Here is a 21,072-nt window from a genome sequence, read left to right as displayed (position 1 = left end):
ACTCCTTTTTTACCAGGACACTCCGCTGTTTTTGAAGGGGCTTGCTAGGCTTCTCAGTCTCCTACCTGCCACCCCGTTGCATCTGAAAAGGGGGAGAGGCGGCGAGGGGAAGGAACGGTGAGGGTATTTCCCCACCCTGGCGAGCCAGGTCCTGAATCATCCCTAGCTGGTAGCACTTTTCCCTCGGCGGCAAGTCACAACTTTCCCTAGAATAAGACGGTCTTGTACTTAAAAGGAAGAGTGGTGGGAGACAAGAGAGGCGGGGAAGAGGAGTGAGGAGAGGGGCGTGGATCGTCCGTTCCCGCCCCAGGAGCGGACGAGTTGGGAGGCCGCCCACCGCGAGGTTGCGAGCCTAGGAAGGCGGTGTCCCGGCGGCGGGCGCCCCAGCCGCGCCCCGAGAGGGAGGAGGCAGGGCGGCTGGAGGGGCGGGGCGTCGCGCACCTGAGCGCGGGGGGCGGAGCTTCGCCGGCCCTCCCTCCCTCCCCCTCCCTCTTTCTGGCCGCAGAGACTCGGCCCTTTCCGCCCCGCTTCGGCCCCGCTCGGCTCCCGCCCCCCTCCGCCTCTCGCTCGCTCCCTCCCTCCAGCCAGCCAGGGACAGCCCCCGAACTCCGGCCGGCGAGCCTGCGGCTGCTGGTCGAGCGCGTCCCGGGCTCTGAGGCTCACCTGGACAACCCCGATCCCCGCCCCGCGCCTCTTCCCACCCAGAACTTCTCGGAGGTAAGGGGCTCCCCGGGCCGCCCGCGCCGGACTTGCGAACGGGTTCCCCTCTCCGCTGGACACGCGTCCCCTCCGGTTCCAGCCGGCTGGGGGCTCCACGTCCCGTCTCGGAATGGAGGAGTCCGCGGCGCGGAGCTCAGGCCCACGCGAGCCGAGTGGGAGTCGCGCGGACCCGTGCACACAGGTGGCAGCGGCGCGGGTGTCCCGGTGCCGGGTCGCGGACCTGGGTGGGACGGGGAGGGCGGCGAGGGTGGGGCCCGCCTCTCTCTTCCTCCCCCGGGGTCGGAGTTCTCTGGGGTGCACCGCGGAGGTGCGCCGGGCGAACTTTGCGGCTGGGACGCGCCGGCACGCCGAAGGCGCGGCGATCGCTGTCCCGCGGCCGCCCCAGGACCTGACGCCGCCCCCCTGCCCCCCGTGTGCTTCTTTGCAGAGCGTCTCTCGGGCAGCGCGCTCGCCCCGCGCGGTCCCCATCACAATCCCGCTTCCCCGGCAGGCGGCGGCGGCGGGAGTCGGGAGTCGCGGCGTGAGGGGCGCCCCCGCCGGCCCCTCTGGGAACATGGCGACCGGCGGCTATCGGAGCGGCGGCAGCACCACGGACTTCCTGGAGGAGTGGAAGGCGAAGCGCGAGAAGATGCGCGCCAAGCAGAACCCCGGCGGCCCGGGTTCGAGCGGCGGGGATCCAGCCGCCAAGTCCCCGGCCGGACCGCTGGCCCCGACCACGGCCGCCGGGACCTCGGAGCTCAACCACGGCTCGGCCGGCGCGGCCGCACCTGCCGGCCCCGGGCCCGGCGCCCTGAACTGCGCTCACGGCTCGTCCGCGCTGCCCCGCGCGGCTCCCGGCTCCCGGCGGCCGGAGGACGAGTGTCCCAGCGCCGCTGCGGCCGCGGGAGCGCCTGCGTCCCGGGGCGACGAGGAGGAGCCGGATAGCGCCCCGGAGAAGGGCCGCAGCTCCGGGCCCAGCGCCAGGAAAGGCAAGGGGCAGATCGAGAAGAGGAAGCTGCGGGAGAAGCGCCGCTCCACCGGCGTGGTCAACATCCCCGCGGCGGAGGTGAGCCGGGCGGGGCGGGCCGGTGCGGGGCTCGGGGCCGCCTCCTGTGTCTTCCACCAGGGAGCTCCCTCGGTCCGGAGCCCGGAGTTTCCTTCCTCTCTTTGCGGCGGGGATGAAGTTTTACTTGGAGCAAATGATTGTTGGGAAGTTCCCCCGACCCACATTAGGTGGACACGTGCTCTTTTTCCGCCCCCGGACCCGGTTTATTGCTTTAGAGTGATAGGCAGTTGGTATTCCTGGTGATTTGGCAGCCTAGACTTTGTCTCTGTGTGTCTGTGTGTCTGTGTGTCTGTCTGTCTGTCTCTCTCTCTCTCTCTCTCTCTCTCTCTCTCTCTCTCTCTCTCTCTCTCTCTGTGTGTGTGTGTGTGTGTGTGTGTGTGTGTATGTGGGGGGGGGGGGGGAGAAGGGAAATCGATTCGTGGAGCTGATGACGTCTTCTGGTTTCCCACGTGTCCATCTCCTGCTATCAGGTTGTTTTATCTCCAGGGAAAGCACTGGTAAAGAAAGCGTAGCCTTAGCAATATCCAAGACAGTGTTGTCTCGCATGAAACCCAAGTAAAAGTCTGTACTGGAGCATTATACATCACCCCTCCCCAGTGATATTTTGGACAGTAGAGATGCTGTAGCAACTACGTTCTTGAGGTTCTGGAGCTAATTTGCGGTCTTGAACAATGGCAGGAGGACATTTGTGGGAGGTGTGTGCTCTTTTGTTTGGGGGGCGGTATTTTTGTTATGTCACCAGACATTTCTTCAGGCAACAGGAGCGTTCTATTAGAGATTTTAAACCAAGTGTATCATCACACCTCCATCTACCTGAAAGGAAGCAATCCCAAAACCGGGGGAAGTGGTTTAACCGCTGTGTTTCACCCGAGGAAGCCACATCTTTTACTCCGCCCACAACTTTTTTATTCTTGGCCTTGTTATCCATTAAAGGACTGTTAAAATATTTACTAACTTTGGGCTGGGACTGTAGCTCAATGCTATAGAGCATGTGCTTAGCATGAATTGGGGCCCAGTGTTTGATCCCAAGCACTGCTTAAACAAAACAAAACATAAAAGCACATAAAAAGCCAGGTATCGAGGCCCACACCTGTAATTGCAGTCCTTTGAGGCTGAGACAGGAAGACAGGGAGTTGACACCAGTCCGGGCTATGTGTTGGGGAGTCTGTCTCCATCCCTACCCCCCACCAACTTACTCACTTTAATTGTAGTTTAGGTGATTTGTGGTAATGAGTATATTACAATCATAATTTAAAGTATTAATATGCTTTTCATACCTAGGGAAGCAGTGCGTCTCTGTGGGATATATTTTTGTACTTTTATGTGAATGTCTCCAAGATTTTTATCAGCCAGAACAACTATCCTGGTGGCTTACCATTTAATCAAGATATCTGTTACTCATTAAAGCTGCTTTCAAAGGAATTCATAAGAATGGTAATCAAATTTCCAGGTTTCTTCTCCTTTTTTTTTTTTAATGTAAAATATGAAGATTAGGGGGGATTGAAGACAAAGCTTTGGAAAGACTGCATTCCTCAGCTGTATTTTTAAAAGCAGCTTATGGTCCAAATAAAAGAACTTGTCATTTCCACTCTTCTTTCTTTCAGGGTTCATCTGACAGGGGTCTTATTTTGGGAAATATGTTGGCAGATGTTAAACTTCTTTTTTTTTTTTTATGTCTGGCTGCTTGTGCTAAAATTATATATTTTTAATTACTTTGGGGAAAAAAAACAGGAAAAATAAGTAGGGTGTATCTTGTGGGATTGTAAGAAACATCTTTTGTTAATGGGTCCTCCTCCGCGTGAAGGAGCCTAGTTCTGGGAATGCAGATGGCTCCCCACTGTAATTGAGCCTAATACTCTGGAATGTTTTTCGTTTGGGTGTTGGCAACTCCTAAATTTAATCTTCCTTAAAAACAAACAACCCAGGGTACCTTTTTTTTTTTTTTTTTTTTTGTCTGTGGAATTTGAACCTTTTTTATTGAATAGGGAATTGGGGATTGCTTTCTTTGACTGGTAACCATGGCTCCAGTTCAAGTTGTAGGACCCAACAAAACAAAGTCATATTTTAGCACAGTATCTAATTAGCAGGCATACTTCTCCACTGTTTCCTTCCCTTAGTTTTAGAACTTTAGAAGTTTTTACCCCCCCCCCAAATTGTTTTAAAAGTTGCAGGATATATATTGCAGATCTTGGAAACCGAACCATTTTTTCTGTCTTTCAGGTCATTGCTGACTTACAATTGTAGGTCATTTCTTCTAGTTGGACAGTGAAATCCACTTGCTGAAGTATTTCTGTGGGCTGTATGGTTTAGCACTCCTGTTCTAGTAAGCTGGATTTTAGAAACTTTTTAGGCCCCACCAACCTGTCAATTGTGAAACAAAGCTATATCTTGTCTACTGTTGAGTGACACTTACATCCATTCACAAAATATTCCCAGCCAAGTTTATCCCATATTCCCCTGGAGCGTGAGTGGAGGACCTTTTTCACTGGTTGCAAAGCATTGTTTCTTTAAGAAGCCCATATTTGGCTGTGGTGGTCTATGTCTTCAATCTCAACACAGAGGCAGACACAGGCAGATCTCTCTGTGGTTGGGGTCCAGCCTGGAATACTAAGTGAACCCAGGCTGGCTGCTCCCCATCTTCCAACCTGTGTTCATCATGTATCCTCGTGATGAGTGCAGTCGGGCTTCTGCCGGCTCACTTCATTATTATAGCAAAGATGACAGCCAAACATCCCAGCGTCACCTAGGAGACAGTTCAGTGAGGAAACCAGTTAACAGCCAAAACCACCCGATGAGGGATAGACCACAGGGCAGGTACAGTGTGAGTGGAGTGTAAGTCCAAACTTCCAGATAACCTTAATAGTTTTCATTAGTTTGAAATTTCCTCCGACTCTCACCGTTCACTCCCTTTCCAGTGTGTGGTAGTAACTGGCTGCAAGTTGGATAATCAGGACATGGTCTGTTACTAGTGTTACTAAGTCACACAGATGATGATAACGGGCCCGTGTTCATTGCGTTGTCTAAGGACACTGGGCACAACAAGAACACAGTGGTGCAGATTTGGAGCGAGTAAGGCTGGAATCTAGGAAGGAGGATAAGACTCAATACTGGCTTACCAGTATGAAAGCATAGGAACACAGCCCGCTGTTGGCGTTTATTGGCATGCTGTACGTCTAGAGGGAAGAGATGATTGAGCTGGGACCAATGTGAGGACGAGGCTCTCTTGGGTTGAGTCACGCTTACTGCCGTGCGTCCGTATCTATCCACACACTCCCATGGACGTTTGCACACACATGCAGCATTTTAAGTGCCCAAGAGTTGTGGGTTCTTAACTTTGGCAGCCTGTTGCTATCAAGTGCGGAACTTAAAAATAAAATGCTCCCCCTGCTGATTCTTGGCCCTTCCTGCCCTCCTCCCACTCCCATGTGATTTAATGGGTTTGGGAATGGAGCCCAGGCCTTAATATTTTTGTAAACTCCCCATGTAGTTCTAATGTGAGTCAGGGTTAAGAACCATCGGGTCGCAGTCTGGGGGTACAGAAGTAGCCAGAACACAGGCATTGTCCACTGATAATCCCAAGTATAATAAGGAAACATGGGAAGAAAGATAAACGTCGCTTCACCCCTAAGCGGTATTCGTACTTCTGAAGACACAGCAGGACCGAGGGCTTCTCAGACAGTTGTCTATCTGCTCTGTTTACAGAGGTACTCCCTGAAGACAGTTACCACAGGAAACAGGATTCTTTCCTAGGTAGGGAGAGCGCAGAAGGCTTTATGTGAAAAGCCAGCAGTCTATTTGAACCTTTTACCTGCATAGTGCCGGGCTGAAGTGCTTTACAGGTCAGGGCAGCATTGTTAGGTCGCTATTCCCTACCCCACTGCCAGAGTAGATGGGAGAGGCTCAGACTTTAAGTGACTCAAGATTATATGGATATAAATGTGACAGTTATGATTAAAAAGGGATGCACACTGTAAGTGATAGGGCAGTAGTTTAATATGTGTCCTTGTGGGGAAGAAAAATGGATTTTTAAGGAATTAGCCTTGCATAATTTAGCATATTTCCTTATCTTTTTCTCGTTGGTGTTGGTGTTTCATTAAAGTTACCGTTGATAGTTAGGCATTTTAAAGAGAGAGAGCCTGTGAAGTTTGGAGTTGAATAGGAAGTAAGCCAGAACTGTAGGTTCAGAGATGGCTTTCGGAGCCTCTCTGGTTTGCTTCAGAAGGTGTTTAACACCAGGGCACTATCAAAATGAAAAGATGCAGAATTGTTTTTTTTTTGTTTTGTTTGTTTGTTTGTTAGCAATTAAAATGTATACTTTAATACTACACAAGTGATTTTTCCCCTGACAGGATTGTGTTGCTGCAGCAGCATTTGAACTCAGGCCTTGGGAGGTGAGGCTGAGGATCATCTAATGGAGACAGTGCACTTTCGCAGGAGAACTCAGTATATCTGCTGAGCCCTGCATGGGGCATGTTCTACCCAGTAAACCTTATAAATCCCGGTAGATTAGGAAATGTTCTTAGTTCACAGTAAGCCCAGCGTCCTACATGGCTTCAGTGTTGGTTCTGTCCCCTTCACATGTCAGATTTTCTCCATCTGAGTCACTGGTATGTCTGATTCATCTCACAGAAAGGTAGACAGTCTGGGACACGATGGTCCCAAAAGGCTTTTCTTAATCTTCCTGGAGGCTTTGGTAAGAATACTGACACAGGCTGGAGTGATGGCTCAGTGGCTAAGCACTCTGACTGCTCTTCCAGAGGACCCAGGTTCAATTTGCAGCACCCACATGGCAGCTCACAAGTGTCCGTCACGGCAGGATTCAACACCCTTACACAGACATTAGTGCAGGCAAAACACCGATGCACAGAAAATGAAAATAAAGAAACTGAAACAAAAGAAAATACAAAATACGGATACAAAATGCTTTGGAAGTTCAAAATCATTGGTAAATGAGGGTCCCTTTTTTCCTCCTTTAAAAACGGAGAGATCCCCATACCATAAAATCCATCCTTTGAGCAGTGTATACTGTAGGGCTGGGGACCTATTGTTCATTGCTCGGGCTCTTGTTAACATGCCCTCGATGTGACTCCCAGCAAGCAAGAAATTAACGGGTACTTCTGTTCCTTCACTGTATGCACAGGCTAGGCTCTATAAACACGCTCATATTTTTGTCTGGAGTTTTCTTTATGTTCTGGAACCTGTAGTTGCCTAGGCTTTAGTCTTCCATTCAGTAAAGTACAATAGTATTCAAATGGCTGGTAATAATTTTAAGTAATTTAATAGCAATCTTTCCCGCCTTTCTCAGAAAAGAACTTCTGATGGCGTTCCTTCCTTCATTTTTACATTGTTTTAAAACTTGGGCACCTGCCGCCGACAGTTTCTACTGGGAATTGGCGCTAGGGGTACTTAAGGGGATGTAAACTTATGCATGTGTTTAGGGTTTTTCATGGAGGCCTGAAAACCTTCGGGTGTTGGTGCATAGGGAGGAAACAGGGGAGCTTTACGTTTCGTGAAAGTTGAACCGTGTTGGCTAAAAGCAGTATCTTTTGTGACTTGGGTGGGGGACAAGCCACCTGTGTGACACCTGTTATTTTTAGCAGGTTTCCCAGACCCACCTGGGTAAAGGGAGACTGTGTTTTGACATCTTCTTGAAGGGTGTGTGTGTGTGTGTGTGTGTGTGTGTGTGTGTGTGTGTGTCTGTACTCTAAGTTTGAGAAGACCCAACTTGAATAGCCTTTAGTTCACTGGTTTATCCAGTGAAACGAATCCTACTTACTTAGCAGAATTGTTATGTGATACTAACAAACTGGTGTGGGTAAGACAGACAGACAGACACATTTAGGGAGACATAGGCAGGAAGATGAGGATCTGGGACCTGCCTGACTTCTACAGGGAGACTTTGTTTATGTAAAAAAAGAGGGTTGTAAAAATGTTCAAATGGTAGTTATATGCATTACATTGATAACTGCTTGTTGTGTAGTGAACTTGATACAAGGATGCAATCTTTTTTTTTTTACTTACAAAATGTTAAACTTATAGTTTAACAGAAATAACTGGTTATCTTTGGAAGTTTATATCACTTTAAGTACTTATATAATGTCATGTATTTAATGCAAAATGCTTCTTGTCCCGAGTTTGTCAACAGCCCAAACCGTGGAGAAATATATGTAATGTTTATATGTAACTGGAACTTAACTGTCACCATGTTTTACATAGGAAAAGGGGAGAGGACACGATACATTCACGGATACCTTTGATAGCCAACACTACTAACTCTGGAACGGTTTTCTGGCCTTCTTATCTAAGCGTGTATTAGATGCAGATGTATTAGATTAGATTAGTTTGTCTTTGCTTCCTACTGTAACTTGTCAGACTGTTGACTTCCTGGACTAGCAGTTGATTCTTTACCGACTTGGGGAAGAGGGAACTTCCTGTTTGTTTTAGCCAACTGTACTAGAGCCTGGACACCGACACCGGCTGTTAGAGGATCAGCCTTAGCTATACGCTGGCACCTCAGCACACGTGATCTATAAGAACACTAAGATTCTAAACGTGGCAGAACAGCACGTTTCAAAGGTAGAAATAAGATTTGCTGCTAGTTGATCAGGCTTTGATGTTGTCAGAAATACTCATCTAATTCTCCCACCCCCTTTCCCCTTCCTACTCTTCACCTTCTTCTTCCCCTCCCTTCTTCCCTCCCTTCCTTTCTTCTCCCCTCCTCTCCTCCCTCCCTTCCTTTTTTTTTTTTAAGATTTATTTATTTTAGTTATATGAATACACTGCAGCTGTCTTCAGACACACCAGAAGAGGGCAGCAGATCCCACTACAGATGGTTGTGAGCCACCATATGGTTGCTGGGAATTGAACTCAGGACCTCTGGAAGATCAGTCAGTGCTCTTAACCACTGAGACATCTCTCCAGTCCTCCCTCCTCCTTCCTTTCCCTACTTTGCTCCCTCCCTCCCTTGCTTCTTCCTTTCCTCCCTTTTCCTGAAACAACAAGGTCTCATTGTAGACCATGTTGGACTTGAAGTCACAGATATCCTCCTGCCTCTGCCTACAAAAGGGCAAGGATCATAGGCGAGCACTATAAGCCCATATGTTTGTATGAAACAAATGCTTGAAACATGTTTCAGTCAGCATTGTTTTGTGTTGAATATTAAGAAAGATGGACAGTTGGGTCTTGAAAGCCATTATTTAGTTAGGGTTCTGTTGTAATGGTTGGATATGAAAGTCTATGCTGCAGATCAGTTTGTTTATAGATCTGTAATCAACACGTTGGCTGATTATATAGGGTTGCCAAAGATAGAATAAAGTTAAAGCCAATCTAATTCAAGACTAAGCTGATCTATCGGCATGCAAACTAGTATTTCTCTGAGAAATTGCTGTATGATGACTGACTTTTTTATTATTGTTTTTGGAGTTGCAGAGTAGTTTTAGTATTAGAAAAGATGGTAAATCTTCTTTGTGAAGGACAGAATTGTTCAGAAGATGATGCTCGAGATGTAAAAGACTCATACAGTTTATCCCTTTAGGGTGCACAGTTGGGGGCTGGACAGATGACCCTGCGGGTTAGAAGGCATAACTCTCTTCCAGAGGACCCTAGCTCAAAACCACTACTGTAACTCTAGTTCCAAGGAATACTACACTCATGGGTGTGCATGTACATATGTGTGTGTGTGCAATTGAAAATAAAAATAGATCGTTTAAGATAGTGGTTGAAAGTGTAGCTCAGTGGTAGAACCCTGAGTTTCTGGGTTTGGTCTCTGAGCAGAAAGAAAGAGCGAGCCAGGGTGGTTCAGTCATTTTAATAGATGTAGTGGGGTTGTGTTCACCAAAACAGGTACAGAAGCTGTTTTGAGGATTTAAGTTCTTAACAAACTTCTTCATATTCTACAACATCCAGTCAGACCCTGACCAACGTTGAAGCAGGAGTATAGATCGGAACTAGGAGATAATTGATTTTGCATATGTAAATTATTGTCTGTGCATTTCAGAGCAGGGGGTTCCTCAAATTGTGTCTTCATATTTATTCACAAGGTGGGGTTCTTTTCCATCCTTGTACAAGAGAAAGAATTTGAGCCTCAAAGAATCCGTGTCTTGCCCAAAGGCTGTTGTGGCAGAACATGGCCTTGACTTCCAGGGCTCACACACTGGGTTGTCATTGTTGGAAACACCTTGAGTCTCTTCCATCAGAAGTAACATTGATGTACAGAGAATCTAAGTCAGGGAGGGAGTAGAGAACAATTAATGAGGAATGTTCAGCTTGGTTTGGGATGGATCTCAGTGGCAAGCCATGGGATCTAATTGATTCTGTTGCTCTTTGAGTATTTTGTCAGGGCTCTTCCTTCCTTCCTCTGTCCACACCTGTTTATATAATAACTCTCATTAGTTTCTGGAAAGGAAAAGGTTACCTGCCTAATGTGAAATCCTCGCTAAGAGGACTTTTTGTTCTGGAACAAATAAATTTCCTGAAGAGGAATGAACTGTGTAAAATGATGTCTAACAACAGATGCATAGTAAAAGAAAGAGCTTCAAATTCCTGAGTTAGAAAGTAACCTGTGGCTGGCTGGCGGTGGTATTGTATGCTTTTAATCCCAGCACTGGAGAGGCAGAGGCAGGCAGATCTCTTGAGTTCAAGGCCAACCTGGTTTACCCAGTGAGTTCTAGGAACATTAGGGCTACACAAAGAAACTCAGTCTCAAAGGAAAGAAAAGTAAGTAAGTAAGTCAGTGATAGAATGTAACTTTATTACAGATACATTGTGCATGACTTGGTTGGTGGACAGAAGGAAATGAGGTGATAGGGAAATCCCACTGATAGCAAACATCCTGAATCTGGGCCAGAGAGAGGGATCAGCCGGTAAAGACCCTTCAGCCAAGTCTGAAAACCTGAGTTTGCTCCCTAGGACCATGTGATAAGGGAGAGAACAGATTCTTGCAGCTTGTCTTTTGACACCCATGTATACATCATGGCAGACCCTCTACTCTCCCACCCACAAATAACTGAATAAATGAAAACATGCAATACTTTTTGTTTTTAATTGCCAGACTATGACCTGGGTGTAGGTCTCTCAGAATTTTACAGCTTGCTATTGTTTCTTGAGTTTGGACGGTGAAAGGCAGGTAATCTGTTGCCTTCTTAGTTGCTTCTCATCCTTTGAATATGACTCCTTAGAGGATAGGACAGGCATGATCTTGGAAACAGTCTCACTCCTCCTGCAGCTTCTCCCTGTGTTCCTTTGTTTCCCACTTGTGATGTTTGAGGAACTCGGTGATTTTCCCAGTCATGGTTTTAGGGATGATACTTGTTTTGTCTCATGTGTGCAAGTGCGTGTTGTATAAGTGATTGTGTGTATAGCGTGCATGCACTGAGACCAGAGAGGATATCAGATATCCTGCTCTATACTGTCCTACCCCATTTCTGAAGACACAGTCTCTCACTGAACCTGGAGCTCCCAGGGTTTTGGCTAGGCTAGCTGGCCAGCCAGACCCCAGGATCTGCCTGTTTCTTCTGCCCCAACACTGAGGTGTATGTGGCCATGTTGTTTGCTGTGCAGGTGCTAGTGATTCAAACTCACGTCCTGTGTGTCTTTGGGTTTTATTGCGGTAAAGGGACACCATGGCCAACAGTTCATATAAAGGCAAACATATAATGAGGGCTGGCTTACAGTTTGAGAGGCTCAGTCTATTACCATCAGGGCAGGAAGCATGGAAGCATGCAGGCAGACTTGGTTCTACATCTTGGTCCAAAGACATCCAGGAGGAGGCTCTTCCACCACTGGGCAGAGCTTGAGTACTAGAGGACCTCAGAGCCCACCCCCACAATGACACACTTCCTCCAACAAGGCCACACCTCCTAATAGTGCCACTCCCTACAGCGTAAGCATTTTCAAGCCTCCACATTCTGCTTGCTTACCAAGCACTCTTTTATTTCCTGAGCCATCTCCCATCTTCTCCGTTTCTTTTATCTTTTAAAATAATCTCTCACTGACCTGGGGGGGGGGGCAAAGGCTATGAGGAACTGAGGAGGCTTAGCTGGCGCTCAAGCTTTTAAATCTGCTTTCTTCCCACGCCCAGTGCTAGGGTCACAGATTTGCATTAGCAAACCCAGTTTTTAGTTGGTTACTGCGGATCTAAACTCAGCCCCCCCGCATGCATAGCAAGTACTTGTGTCTATAACAAGTTTTATGCATATAGTTAATAAGCTTCCTCTAAGTTTGACGTTATATTGTGAATTTTTACCATATTTTAACATTTAAAAATGTTTTAGATTTACATATTTTGTCTGTATGCGTGTTTAGCCCTCATGTATGCATGTGTGTCATGTGTGCGTGCCTAAGATGATTCTGAAACACTAGAAGGTGTGCACAGACCAGGCGTGGTATTCCATATCTTTAATATGGCAGAGGCAGGCCGACTTCTGAGATCAAGGGCATCCTGATCTACAGAGTGAGTTCCCGGACAGCTGGGGTTACACTTAAGACCCTGTCTCAACAAAAGGAAACAAAAGATAAAGGATGTATGTAATAAATGTAAACTGTCAGGCTTTGTTGCTAATACAGAAACATAGCGTAGGAGACCCTTCAGGACTGGCTATCCCAGGAAGTTCTGTGGTGGGAACATGTAATTTGACACATTTCTTTTTTTTTCTCTTTCTTTTTTTTTCTTAAGGTTTTATATTTTAGTATTGAACAAAGCAATTAGCTGAGGTGCAGCAGATAATAGCAAATCAGAACCCCCAATTTAAACATGACCTAGTCTCCAGGGGTTGAAAGCATCCCATGTCCTTTGGTCAGATTGATGGCTACCGTTTCAGCATAAGCTGTCAGACATGCTGTTGTGTGTGAACCCTTCCTTATAGACTTCCCTTTGAGAATACAGCTTCCGGTGTCTTCTCTTAGAGGTGTACCCAAGTCTGTGTCACCAGGTCTGGGTCCAGTGGGGGATGGGATGAGTTTGCATTTGCTTCTTAGCCAACAATCACTGGACTCGGAGTTCTGAGGGAAGATGTGGTAAGAAGCTGAGTCAGGCAGATGGTGTCCCATGGCAGGGGGAGGCAGAAAAGCGAGGCCTTTCTGAAGAACTGATGAGAAATACTTCAGTGAAGAAGAGAGTTTTAGTGCTGGAGCGCAGAATGGCTGGAGGGACAAAACTGTTGTTAGGATTCCAGGGCTGCCAGAGCCCTGGACTGAGGCGTGTCCCCTTAGATTGTTTGAGCTCAGCTGCCGCTCTTTGGTGACCAGAGCAGAGAGGAGGGACATGAGGGGATTGTCCCAGAAGTTGTTGCCAGACTCTAGCTGGGGGACACTGTGAAACCTCAGCACACCGTGGTTGAGTGCAGTTTACTGCTGTGTTCTGAGTCTGTGTCTAACTCTGCCAATGTTCTCAACTGGACGGAGTCCGTAGGGAAGATTAGAAGTCTTTTTTTAACTAAGTATAGTATTATTGGGTATCTTTGGTAACCTTAAATACAACAGTTAAAATAAATAATTCACACACCAGGCGATAGTGGCATGTGACTCTAACCCTAGCACTTGGGAGGCAGAAGCAGGCGGATCTTTGTAGTTTGAGGCCAGCCTGGTCTACAGAGTGAGTCCCAGGATAGCCATAGCTACACAGAGGAAACCCTGTGTTGAAAATCAAAAGCAAAGACAAATAAGCAAAATCACTCACACTACAGCAAGACCCAGAAAAAAGAAGCTATTCGAAATTCTGATTTGAGAAATTCTTCCACAGCTATGGCCTGTCTTCTCTGTTAGGTTTTCCTAAGCGTCTGGCTTCACCTCAGGATGACAGTCACCTCAGGATGACAGTCACCTCTTACAATTAACTCGAGCAAATGGGACACTGTCATATTGCCCATGCTCTCAGGCTTTTAATGGCATTACTCGTTCACTTGAAGTCTCAGTTGATTTCTTTCTTTTCCCTTCTTTTTCTTTTTGCATGTTGGGGATGTACCAGAGGCCTCACAAAGGTGAGGCCTGTGCTCTCCAGATGAGCTACAACCCCACACCCCAGGTTTTGGAAGTTCTAATTGCTGAGCGGCTTGTCTGAAAACCCAGAATACGAATACACAGTATTCCGTTTATTCTTGGCCCTTATTTTCAACAGTCCCCGATCGAAGTGTAGATCAGCGATTGTTTAGCTTTCTATTAATATAGCTTTACTAATGAGCTAGGGGATAGTCTCAGCTTTAGTCTCCAGGTGTGTGAGAGAGCTCTCCCCTGTTACTAAGAGAGGATTTAATTTCGAGAATCGTTAATGATGTGCCAAGAGAAATGGCCCGCATATTACTGCAACCAGAGGACACAGTTTCTGCTTCTAGTAGAGCAAACCACAATTAAAAAGTTCTGCACCTTAACTGGGGACAGGGTTAAAGTGGTATAAACATTTAGAGGCTTGTTCAGAGGCCTGTGGGCCGAAATGCAGACCTCTGAGAAGAGGGTGCTGTTTGGCTTGGCAAAGAGGTGCCGGTGCTCAGATTCTTGTGTGGTGCCTCCAGCCGACTGCTGCTGGGGTCCCTGAGGGACAGGGGCACTGGAAGGCTGAGCTCTGAAGCTACCTGAAGAGACAGCTGTCAGCAATGGACACACTGGCCGGCCTAGGAAGCAGAGGCAAAGAGGCAGATCCCTTTTTCAGCTTTTCCCCTCCAACTCTGTGTGGACAGAGATGGGCAGAAACAGGGTTAAACTGACTCATTTAGCATTGGCTAAAGTGAGAAAATTATCCTTTAACTGTGTGTGTTTTAAAGACTTACTTATTTTAGGTGTTTGGCTCACATGTATGTCTACACGACATGTCTGCATTGTTCTCAGAGGCCAGAATCTCTTGTTACTGGAGTTACATATGGTTGTGAAGCTCCATGTGGGTACTGGGAATGAAACCCAGGCTTTCTGGAAGAACAGCCAGTCCTCTTAGCCACTGCTCCCTGTCTCCAGCTCCTAAGTGGGTATTTCACAGTGCTGGGGAAGTACTGATCCCATTTCTAGTTGTGATAATGATTCACAACTAAAGATGAACTATGGTCTGCAAGTTGAGTGTGTAAATGACAGTTACAATTAAAGCTAGTGACAGACAAATGACACATGGACAAATATTATCTTCTTTGCTGCCTATGTGTTTTCAGTTTTATAGAGAAAAATTAGGTGTGTATGTGTGTGTGCGCGCGCATGCATGTGTGTGACATGTAAGTTAACCGGTTCTGATAGAAGGGTATGTGTATGATCAAAGGCGATGGTAAAGTCTGGCGAAAGCCCTGTGGAGAGGCTTAAACGAGGCGACACTAGGAGAGAGGCTACAGAGGGTGGCCGTACTTCAAAGCTGTCAGGGAAGGGTCTGTGAAACCAGGCTTTTACATTGAGATTGGGGGTGAACCAGTTGTGTACGCATTAAGGGAAGGAGCTGAAGGGCAGATTCTGGTACAAAATACAGAACTGGCTCCAGGGGAATGGTCTTGCAGTGCACATTGTATTAGAAAGGTCGCAGATCTGGACTGTTGCCTGTGTGCAGGGAGGAAGGCCGGGGTCTTGACAGGTAAAGTGCAGCAGGGAGCTGCTTTATAGTCAGTGACTGGAAGTGGCCCCCACCCTGGTTTTCATGGGGTAGGACTGCAGTTGAGCCAGGGTACCCTAGGTGAGTGCTCTACCAGACAAGTTACTTCCTTTCATTACATCACCTGTCACTCTTCATTTGTTGAATGACAGTTTAGCAGTGTGATCACAAAAACGTTTCCTTTGTAGGCTGGCTAACTATGAGTATGGAAGGTAATTATTGTTAGGTTTCTGTTAGTTTCCTGTGAGGATCAACAACACATTTGTTTGTCATGTAAGATTGTAATGGAATCTTGTATTCTTCTGCTAATTGTCACCCGTGAGGCTTAGTGCCTGTTAACCTAGGCCTAGCCATGGAAGTTTCTAGCCTCCGTACAATCTATTCTAGGCCTAATTATTGAATTATTGTTGAACAAGCTCACTCCTTCCTAATTCTTTCTTAACTCTGACTGGCTGATTCACTTCAGCTGTTCTGGCTTAAACTGTTCTGCAAGCTGACTAACTCAGTATGGCTTCTGTCTCCTTGCCTCTGCTTAATTGCTCTGCTTGATCTCAAACTAGCTCTAGCAATGTGTTCTAATCTTCTGGCTCCCTTCTCATTCTCTCTCTGCAACTGCCCCAGAAAAGTGCCTCCTTCTCTCTGTGTTGGTCTCTTAAGAAGCTTCCCTTTCCTCTCTTTTCTCGTGAGAGTTGGGCCTATCCTATTCTGTCAAATCTTCTCTGATTCTTCACTTTGGCAGCCCCTCAATTAGCTAACACTTTCAAACATGACTGCTTCCTTCTACAAACTAATTTTACCTTCATTGTTTGGGATTAAAGATGTGTCCTAAGAGCATGTCTGTGTTCTAGCCAGAGGGATTAAATGTGATTGTTAAGGCTAAGCCACACCACAACTAGAAACAGCTTTTTCCAGTAAATACAATGTAATCTCAGGGTTCACAGTGTGATCGAAGAATAGTATATTCAGATGGTGTAATGATTTTATTTAATTTTTTTCTCCTAGAGTTCTCTAAAAATCACAAATATTGTGAAATACACTTAAGACTTGTAGCAAAACTTATTTTGATATCCAGTTTTGTAAACTTCAAGCTACAGCTTTCACATTGAATATTATGAAATACCTGCTAACAATCTGTGATGTAACTGAGGAATTGAATATACATCTGACACCAAACTTTACTTGTGAGGATCCATTCATGTTCTTAAAGATTCCCGAGCGCTCTCAGATTTTTTTTTGGAGGGGGGTGTCTGTGTTTAAATATTACTGTATATACAGATGTTTATCTTATTAGGTACTTAAGATGGATAAATAAACTTTAGAAATTGCTGTTGTTTAGAAATAACAGGAGTAAAATGTCTTGTGTGTGTACACAAACAGCATCTTTGTGAAGACTGCTTCATAAGGCAGAAGCTTAGGGGACTGATGCTCTGCGTTTCTGTGTCTTCGCTCCCCAGCTGCAGAGCACAGCTGGATTCTCATCATCACTACATCATTGCCTACTCTGCTTGTGAAATCGTGTGTCATGGGGCCTTGCGGCGTGATGTGCATTCCTGAGAGTGAGAGAGAGGGCCAGAGGGCCAGGTACATAGTGGTGTTGTGGAAACTGTTTTGATGTTACAGATTCTGACAAGCCTTTGGGATCCACATGATTCCTAGACTATGCTTCTGGAGCTCTTAGTGTTCAGTCCATTTTTATTTCATCCATCCGTCTGTCTGTCCATCTGTCCTCCCATCCATCCATCCATCCATCCATCCATCCATCCATCCATCCTCCCACCCACCCACCTATCCATCCATCCATCCATCCATCCATCCATCCATCCATCCATCCATCCTCCCACCCACCCACCTATCCATCCATCCATCCATCCATCCATCCATCCATCCATCCATCCATCCATCCATATTTATGGTTTTATAAGACAAGGTTTCTCTTTGTAGTCTGGCTGTCCTGAAACTCACTCTGTAAGACCAAGCTGGCCTTGAACTTGAAGATCTGCCTGCCTTTCCTTCCCAAGGGGTAACAAAATGGAGCTGTTTTGATTTGGGTGTTTTTTCCTTTTCTTTCATTTTCATTTTTTTTTCCTTGTACACCGGTGATCTCCTTATTAGCCATTTAGTTATGGAGATGTGGTTTGCAAAGTTAAGGTCCTTTCTAAGGGAGCTAGAATGAAGAGGTTTGTTTGACCATGTGAGAAGTGCAGGGGCGGAGGGAGGGGATTAAAACATACACTTCAGGGTGCTCTCCAGGCAGAGAAAGGCTCCGGATCCATTTGCTTTGCTCTCTTGAATTATTAAGATGGAGTTGCAGCTCACAGGCTGTGTGTTTTAGTACTGTATCAAATAACATTATAATCTAAGAAGCTTGCTTGAAGACTCTGAAAAGGAAGTTATCTTCACAGTTAAATGCTGTCAGCTCTCGGCTTCCTTATAGAAATGTGGTAAAAGTTCAACGAGGTAACGTCTGTGCATAGTTTAAAGAGCTTGTTTATTATAGGACAGATTACTGTTAACTCCGTAGGAGGGAAAAAAATACGGACTCTGTTTCAGGATGTAGAGTTTTGCTCCAGTTTGGTCTTAAAAAATCTGAGCTGTTTAATCTGCTTCCAGAATTACTTCCCAGCTTTGAGTACTCCTGAGTAAAGACAGGAAGTTGTAAGAAGGCATACATGATAAATCTCAGACACTAAAATGTGGGACGGAATAAAGAGAGGGAGGGGCGAGTCAGAACAGTGTAAGCAGTAGATCAATTAGGCATAATAAAAATTCAGTTCTTGTTCTTAGCCACGAATGCGAAGGGGTCATGTTAATTGCTTACTTGTGTATACTTGGGAGAAAATGTGAAATCAGTTTTCCTGTACTTAAAAACTGGTACTTTAATTGACTTCTGGAATTTTTATGACAAAGTTGAGAAGACGAGTTTATTGAGCTAATTATATATAGATCTAAAGCTGTTTGGCAGTTTAAATAGGTATTTAGTGTGGGTTAGCAGTGGGAAGTATGTGAGTTGGAAGATGGGAGGAAGCTAGGCCAAGGAGAATAATCTGTCAGCAAAATAAATCTTTCCCAGTTAGCCTTGCTTTCTGTTGTTTTTGGACCCGATGAAAAGTTGTTTGAGAGATAAGAAGTTAGCATGGTTAAGGGGAGAAGAATGTTCCAAGCTGGATATTTGTAGACTATGAGCAAATTTAAAAAAAAAAAAAAAAACTGAAACAGATTTTCTATTTATAAAATTTCCTTGAAAAAAAAAGAATCTGGTTTGTGGTAGTTTATGTCTGCGATCTCAGCACTCTGAAGCTGAGGCAGGAGGGTGGCCTCAGGGTCACATTTCGAGACCTTGTTTCAAACAAACAGAGTTTTCTGAGAAGCCTATGGCATAATCACTCTGTGGAAACACGTCTTAAATTGGAGAAGACACGAAATCTTTTCCTTCATTGTTTGTAGTCTGTTTCGTATTTATTAGGGTACAGAGCAAATATTACCAAAGTATAAATTTTCATGACTTCTGAACTGCTCCTCCTTCCGCATTGGAAACTGAAAGGTGTAACTGATGAAGGCAGTGACCAGGTTCAACAGTGCATGGGGTTGACATGTTATTGTGAGTACCACCCTTTAGGTCCTCCCTCTCTGTCTGTCTCTGTCTCTGTCTCTGTCTCTCTCTTTCCCTTTGGAGCTTTTGGTACCCTGGAACCAGAGATACTATAGTGGGTAGTATTTATAGTTGGTAGTATTTATTTGTCTAACATGCGGGAAACATGGTTCAGCACTCAACGCTGCACAACCCAAGTTTTGTGGAGTATGCTGGTACTCAGGAGGTGGGAGAAGAGAATTAGTAGTTTAAGTTCAGGATGGAGACATGGCTCAGTGGTTACGAGCACTGACTGCTCTTCCCGAGGTCCTGAGTTCAAATCCCAGCAACCACGTGGTGGTTTACAACCATCTGTAATGGGGTCCTATGCACTCTGGTGTGTGTCTGAAGACAGCTACAGTGTACTCACATACATCAAGATAAACAAATCTTTTTTTTTTTTTCAAAAAGAGAAGTTTAAGTTCATTCTCATCTGTAATTAGTTTTATGCCAGCCAAGGATATATGAGACTCGGCTCCAAAAAATAGATACTCTGACCTTGAATCACATTTATGACTTTATTTATAGTATTACATTAAAAATGTTGATGATCTAAAATATTTTTCCAAAATAATTGTGATCTCAAACATATCTACTCAAACATACCACTTCCTAACCGTTTTAAATACCTTTCAGAGAGATTTTCTACTTTATATTTTCCCTTTCTTTTTTTCTTTCTTTTCTAAATGAATTTGAAGTCTCTTGCAAGTTAAAATGACTATAGTTAAGGGTTAGAGAGATGGCTCAGCAGTTAAGGGCACTTACGCTCCCACAAAGGACCTGAGTTGGCCTCCCAGTACCATGTCTGTCACCATCCCTAACTCTACATTTTGTATTCCTGTTGGCAAATGTCAGACTTTTTATGAGTTGGTTTTTTTTTTTTTTTTTTTTTTTTGGAGGGGGCGGTAATGGCTAAGTGGTATTTTGTTGTGTATCTCTACTGTGTTTCTTTGGTCATTATCAGTTGACAGATACTTAAGGCTAATTCAGTTACTTGGTTTGGGATGTAGTGTGAGAGCTCATACTTACTATGCACAGTGTGTGAGCACATACTTACTATGCACAGTGTGAGAGCTCATACTTACTATGCACAGTGTGTGAGCACATACTATGCACAAGGGCAGGTATGTGTGAACAGTAGAGAGAGAGAGAACTGTGGTTCTACCATTTGGAAGTCTGTCGTGAGCATGTCACTCTAAATCAGTGGGTTACACTGATGGTGATATTTAACTGTATGACATTTACCTTTTTATGTTTTTATTTGCTTGTTTTTGTTAAGTAACACATGATATTGGCTGTACTGTGCAGCCTGAATCCTCCTCTGGTGTGGTCCGAGTGGTCATATTCCTTTTAGATGACACAGGAGCTTTCCAATGATGCCTCTTGAAAAGTCAGGGATGAGAGGAGCAGAGGGGAAGGAGGGGCTTTACGTGTGTGTGTGTGTGTGTGTGTGTGTGTGTAACAATGCATTGTAATGCCTGCAAGCTTCAAAGTTACCCTGCTTTTCTACTTTTAAAAGAGCTCTGTGTGAGTATGCATGTTTGTGTGTGTGTGTGTGTGCGTGAGTGTGTGTGGGTGTATGCATGTTTGTGTGGGGGTTGGAGGAGTGTTTGTGTATGTGTCTGCGGAGGCCAAAAGAATTGGAAGATCTCCTGGAGTTGGAGTGGTTGTGAGCTACCTGGTGTGGGTGCTGGGAACCAAACTCTAGTTGGCTGCAAGAACAGCAAGTCTTCTAAACTCCTGAGCAATTTCTCCAGCCTATAATGGAGCTTTAAAAGTTACATTTTAAATGGCCTTTTAGATCCGTTTTTTAACTTTACCAATATTCCCAGAGAGTATTGTGATCATATAAGATAATGGATTTGAAATCTGCAGTTAGAAACAGTATATGTGTTTAAGAGGTTGATAGGACAGCTCAGTGGTTAAGAACACTTGCTGCCCTTACAGAGGGCATGTGCTTGGTTTCCAGCTCCCCTGTCTGTACCTTTATTAGGGCTGTAAAGGATCCACACCCTCTTCTGACTTCTGAGCGACTGTTCGCTGATGTACACGTTCCTATACGCAGACACACATACGTAGACATACTAAAATTATTTTTGAAATCTTAAAATTATACTTAAAAATGGA

The 21,072-nt window shown here is 45.4% G+C and overlaps 1 protein-coding gene across 1 annotated transcript in view; it reads left to right on the top strand.

Annotated features, from left to right (window-relative positions):
- Positions 1-597: 597 nt before the first annotated feature.
- PAWR (pro-apoptotic WT1 regulator) overlaps positions 598-21,072 on the top strand; it is a 77,003-nt gene continuing 56,528 nt past the window's right edge. The window contains exons 1-2 of the mRNA XM_080935651.1: positions 598-717; positions 1,148-1,765. Of these exons, the coding sequence (XP_080791777.1) occupies positions 1,274-1,765 (492 nt within the window). The 5' untranslated portion in view covers positions 598-717; positions 1,148-1,273. The remainder of the gene's footprint in view (positions 718-1,147; positions 1,766-21,072) is intronic.

Source organism: Micromys minutus (assembly GCF_963924665.1).
Source record: "Micromys minutus genome assembly, chromosome: 22".
Classification (NCBI taxonomy): Eukaryota; Metazoa; Chordata; class Mammalia; order Rodentia; family Muridae; genus Micromys; species Micromys minutus.
The sequence above is the reverse complement of the archived record's forward strand: the minus strand, read 5'-3'. Positions and strand labels throughout refer to the sequence as shown.